This window comes from Myotis davidii, unplaced genomic scaffold, assembly GCF_000327345.1.
Source record: "Myotis davidii unplaced genomic scaffold, ASM32734v1 scaffold319, whole genome shotgun sequence".
Lineage (NCBI taxonomy): Eukaryota > Metazoa > Chordata > Mammalia > Chiroptera > Vespertilionidae > Myotis > Myotis davidii.
Window position 1 is genome coordinate 603,489 of NW_006290675.1, and position 4,669 is coordinate 608,157.

General features: G+C 51.6%; 1 protein-coding gene across 3 annotated transcripts in view; it reads left to right on the forward strand.

The window, feature by feature from the left end:
• The window catches only part of RNF44 (ring finger protein 44), a 15,390-nt gene continuing 10,721 nt past the window's right edge, over nucleotides 1-4,669 (forward strand). Inside the window, exon 1 of one of the 3 annotated variants that reach the window (XM_006763703.2) lies at nucleotides 1-30. Coding sequence is in view for 2 of the 3 variants with exons in the window: in XM_006763700.2 (XP_006763763.1) it covers nucleotides 4,342-4,347 (6 nt within the window). In the remaining variant the exon portion in view is untranslated. Of the gene's footprint in view, nucleotides 31-4,148; nucleotides 4,348-4,669 lie in introns of those variants that run through there. The other 2 variants (XM_006763700.2, XM_006763701.2) reach the window with 2 other exon arrangements.

A 4,669-nucleotide genomic window follows, 5' to 3' on the forward strand; every position in this document is an offset into this window, starting at 1 on the left:
CGGTGGGGGTGAGCCCCGCCTTGGCCCCAGGTAACGCCCAGCCTGGACCCTGCGCCCCAGCCGCAGGGACCGCGAGGACGGAGCGATAGGGGGCGGCAACGGGCTGGGAGAGTAGCGCGAGGACTTCCAGCGAGGCCTCTGCCTGCATCCGCAGGGCCAGAGCTCCCTGTCCCGGGACCCTGAGCCAGAGCCGCTCCTCTCAGCAACCCGCCCGCTAGGTCCAAGGGTGCCCCTGGGAACTACAAGTCCCAGCGTGCCCTGCACCCCGCGCATGCCCCGATTGTAACCCCCGCTGGTCCTAACCTTCATCTAGGGCCGAGTCTGGGATAGAGAGCTGCAACTCTTGGCCTCCTCGCGTCCGTTCCCTTTTCCTAGCGCTCCTTGTGCCAGCCCCTGGGGAGCCAGAGCGTCCTGGGGCCTGCCCTGGAGTGGCTGCGAGTCTGGGGAACAGATCACTGCACCCCAATGCCGTCGTTACTGCTTTCAGGATGTCGGGGTGGATCCAGAGAGAGTCTTTGTCCAAGGTCACACAGCTTCCGTTGCCCGAGGGCCACTCAGCCCAAGTCGAGCTGGTGCTGGAGGTTGGGAGGGCGGTGTGGGCAGAAGGGGGGGGGAGGTGGTGGCAGAAATTTGGTTGGACTCAATCTCCCTGGATCTGCTACGCGCCGCAGTCCTGTAGCCTCCGGTTTGCATCTCTAGATGATGTGGTGATGGTATCTGCTCCCTCTGCAGACCCTGGGGTTTCCAGTGGTGAGAGCTTCAGGGAAGAGGAAGTCAGAAAGGAGAGCCGCTCCCAGCATCATACCCACAAAGCTCTCACACCCAAGCGCAGACCCAGACCTAGAAAGTCAGGCAGGTACCCTCAGAGATGCACACAGTGAGAGAGAGCTGCTATTGGCTCTCTAAGGTGTGTACTCTCACCCCCATTTTACACCTTGTCAAACTGAGCCTCATAGAGGTGGTGACTTCCTCAAGGTCATAGAGCTAATAGGCAAAGCTTAGGGTCCAAGCCCACACAGGCTGGCTTCAGAGGTTCTGGGTTTAATGCCTCCTCAGTATCCTCTAGGAAATGCACAACATTGTTGGCACATACTAAGTGCTCAGTAAATGTCATCTGTCACTAGTGTTATCGATGTCCTGATTTTACAAGTGGGAGACTGAGGCAGAGAGAGGCCAAATAAATGACCCACGGTTTTAAAGATGGGGCAAGAGTGCTGCAGACTTGAACCCCAAACCTGGTGACACCTTTACAGACACCACCCCCCACCCCCGCCCATCTGCACAAGGGTGCTTCTTTTTTAGGTGAGTCAAAGTTTGGGGTTCAGATGTGTGGGTGGTGTATTCAGACCTGTCCTGAGCTGGCTCTACCAGACTGTGCTGTGTGTCCCTGGATGGCTTCTTAATCTCTCTGTTCTGCGTCTGCTTCTTTGGAGGTTTTGAGGAGCCTTGGGAGGAAGGAGTGGGGTACTTCCTGACCCTGAGGGAGGTGGGGGGTGGCAGCCAGCCATCCAGGCTCTTGGATAGGCCAATGGAGTAGTGCATGGCCCCAGCAGGAACAGATGACCCTGCCTTCTTCCTGCCTAAGTAGAATCCCTCCCATCTCCTGCGGAGGAGACCTGGGGGTGGAAGCTGGAATGTAGCATCCAGGGTTTTGCACTTGGAGCTCTCAGGATTGAGTCCCTCAGCAGCTTACTCACCCTGTGATCCGGAGCCACCCACTAGTCTCTGATCATCCAAGGTCTCTCTTCCTGCCCCAGGACTTCTGTGCTTTTATTGAACAGCCCTTGGGAACCCTGTGTTGGCATTTGAGTGGCATGAAGCATACTTAAAGTGAGATTAGCATGTGGTCCCAGATTTACCCCTTGATAGTTGTATGATGGTAGGTGAGTCATGGTCCTTCTCCCCTGAGTTTCCTCATCTATAAAATGGAGTGAATGCTGGTGCCTAGCTCTTAGGTCATTGGAAAAACCAGTGAACCAATGGCCAGAACTGGACTTGCCCAGACCATGCAGGAGACCCTTGAACCCAGATTTCTCCACAGAACCTCATGGCAGATGCCCGGGCAAGGGTGAGCCACCCCCACCTATGGTTTCTGGAACCCACTGGGCCATACTTCCGGGATCCGTGGCAAGGGGAGTTATTTCCTAAGCCACCTTCCTCATCTGTATGACGAAAGTAGCAGAACTGGCCTTCAAGTGTGTGGGGTGGGCTGATGAGAATGAGGGATGCAAGAGGTGTGTGGCCACATCCCCACCGTGGGGTTCCAAAGCATGAGATTTGTCAGTGAACCTTAGAAGGGATTTCATAGGAGAATCCAGATTTCTGGCTTCTCTGGAAAATCTGGTAAAATTGAGCCCACTAGCTCCAGAGTGATTCTGCATACACTCAGGAAAGTTTTTCAAGTTAGAGGGAGACATGTTATTGGCCTATGGCCCTGGGGAAAACAGGGTGAAAGTCAAACCCAGAGCCTCTCCCTTGGACCTTTACAACCCAGTGTGGGCTAGAATAGGGGGAGTCCCCAGGAGATAGCTTTCTGCCATCCTGACACAATGCGATGACAGTTGTGCTGTGTATTGAGGAACTCAGAGCATACTGTTAACTGTGATGGAGAGAGTTGGCTTTTTAGGTATCTTCTGTAGTAATGCATCATGAACTTGATCTCCTGTGCTTAGAGATCTGCAGACAGTACCATCTTCAGTCATTGTGTTGCTGGCTGCACATCCACAATGCTAAACAACACTTCCATAAACATGTTTGTTCCCCAAACTTCTGGGTTTTTCCATTGACTACCTTTCCTAAAGGGGGATTTCTGACTCTAAGGGATTAGAAGTCTTTATGGCTTTAAAAGTCTAAAAACATATTCTTTGATAGTAATTTTCTTTAGACTTTTCTGTCGGTTATACTGTATAGGGTTTTTTTGTGTGTTTTTTTTAAAGAGAGCAAATGTAGCCCTGGCCAGCGTCACTCAGTTGGTTGGGTGACATCCCGTGCACCAAAAGGTTGCATGGGACAAGTTGCTGGCTCGATCCCCAGTAGGGGGTGTGCAGAAGGTAGCCGATTGATGTTTTGCTCTCACATCAATGTTTCTCTCCCTCTCCCTTCCTTTCTCAAAAAATCAATTTTTAAAAAATATTTAAAAAAATAAAAGAGCACATGTACAAAAGCATAAGTAAGTCTATCCTCCTGACCCAGTGGTCTCTTCCAGTTCTCCCTGAGGACAATTGTCAATTTCCTGTATATTTTTCCAGAAATATTCTGCAGATATTGTATATATCTAATTTTAAAATATAAATATTATTATACCCTGTTCAGCATCTTGCTTTCAATTTTCATTTTTTAATTTAGGATTATGAAGTATACCAAAGAAGCATAGGGAATTGCACCACCCCCAGCTGCCTCCACCCCCCACCCCATAGCCCACCACACATTATGATTTTGCTCTGGCATCTCTTAGGGCTTTCTTGAAGGTCGCCCAATGACAGTGGGGCACCATACCGGGGAGTCAGTTATTGATTATATACATACACCATTCTTTTTTTGTTTTGTTGTTTTTATCTTTTTTCTTCTTTTTCATACACCATTATTGGGTCTGTTCCCAGCTCTTGGATATTAAGGGTATTACTGATTTTTTCCCCTTACATAATCAATATGGAGGTAATATCCCACTTTGTATGTCTGCCTGGAGAAGGCATCCAAACAAAGGGAAAAGCTTGGCTTTGGCTTAGTTTCAAATACACCTGCTCAGCCACACTTCTCTGGCTGTGTGACCTAGGGTCGGTTCGCCCCTCTTTGCCCATCTGTAAAATGGGCAGGCTGTGGTAATCCCTCTGTCTCATGGCTAGCTTCTGGGAGTGCAGGCGGAAATTAAAGACTTAGTGGGGCTTTGTTTCCCAACGCCCGTCGGCAAGAAGCTGCAGGAGCGCCCACGACTGCCGCTTGAGCTTCTAATTGTTCCCCGCCTCTCTCCCTGACCATGCTGGGGGCGGGGCGGTTAAAAAATGTCCCTGTGACGTCAGCGCGCGCGGGACCAATCCCCCTGCAGGCCAGGCGCTAACTAATTTACATGGGTTGCCGGCTATTGGTCCGTTAGGCAAATGCAGGCCGTCCCAGCTTTTTAAAGCCGCCGTGTAGTTTTTTAAAAGATGCGGGGAAGCCAGACCATGATGTCATCGCAGCGCAGTAGCTCGGGGCTGACGTCATATCTGGGGAGGTTGCTGGCCCAAGACTGTAGGGCTTTCCTAACCACTTGGACTGGCCTAAGAGGACGCCTCAGCCTGGTCGAAGATCGGCCCCGTTACAATTCAGTGTCCCAGATGATGCCCTGTCTCCGAGGAGGGAATCATGACAGTGAGTCTGGGCCGTGGTTCTGTCGGCGGGACCCATTTTTCCAACAGGGAACCAGCCTCAGAGGCGCGACTGGCTCACGAGTTTGCATAGCAAGTTCGAGTTGCAGCTGATTGGTCTTGCCCATCTCCGAGTCTCTGATCTTTAGCTCGGTGGCCCCGCCCCTTGCCTGTAATGGCTGCGGTCACTTTAAGAGCGTTGGTGAGAGCGAGAAGAGTATTTTTTTATTTAATTTATCAAGATGGCGGCCCATTCATCACGTGCCTAGTCGCGGCGAGTGATTGCCTCTCGGGGCCCCAGCGGGGCGGAGCTCGCAGCTTGGGGC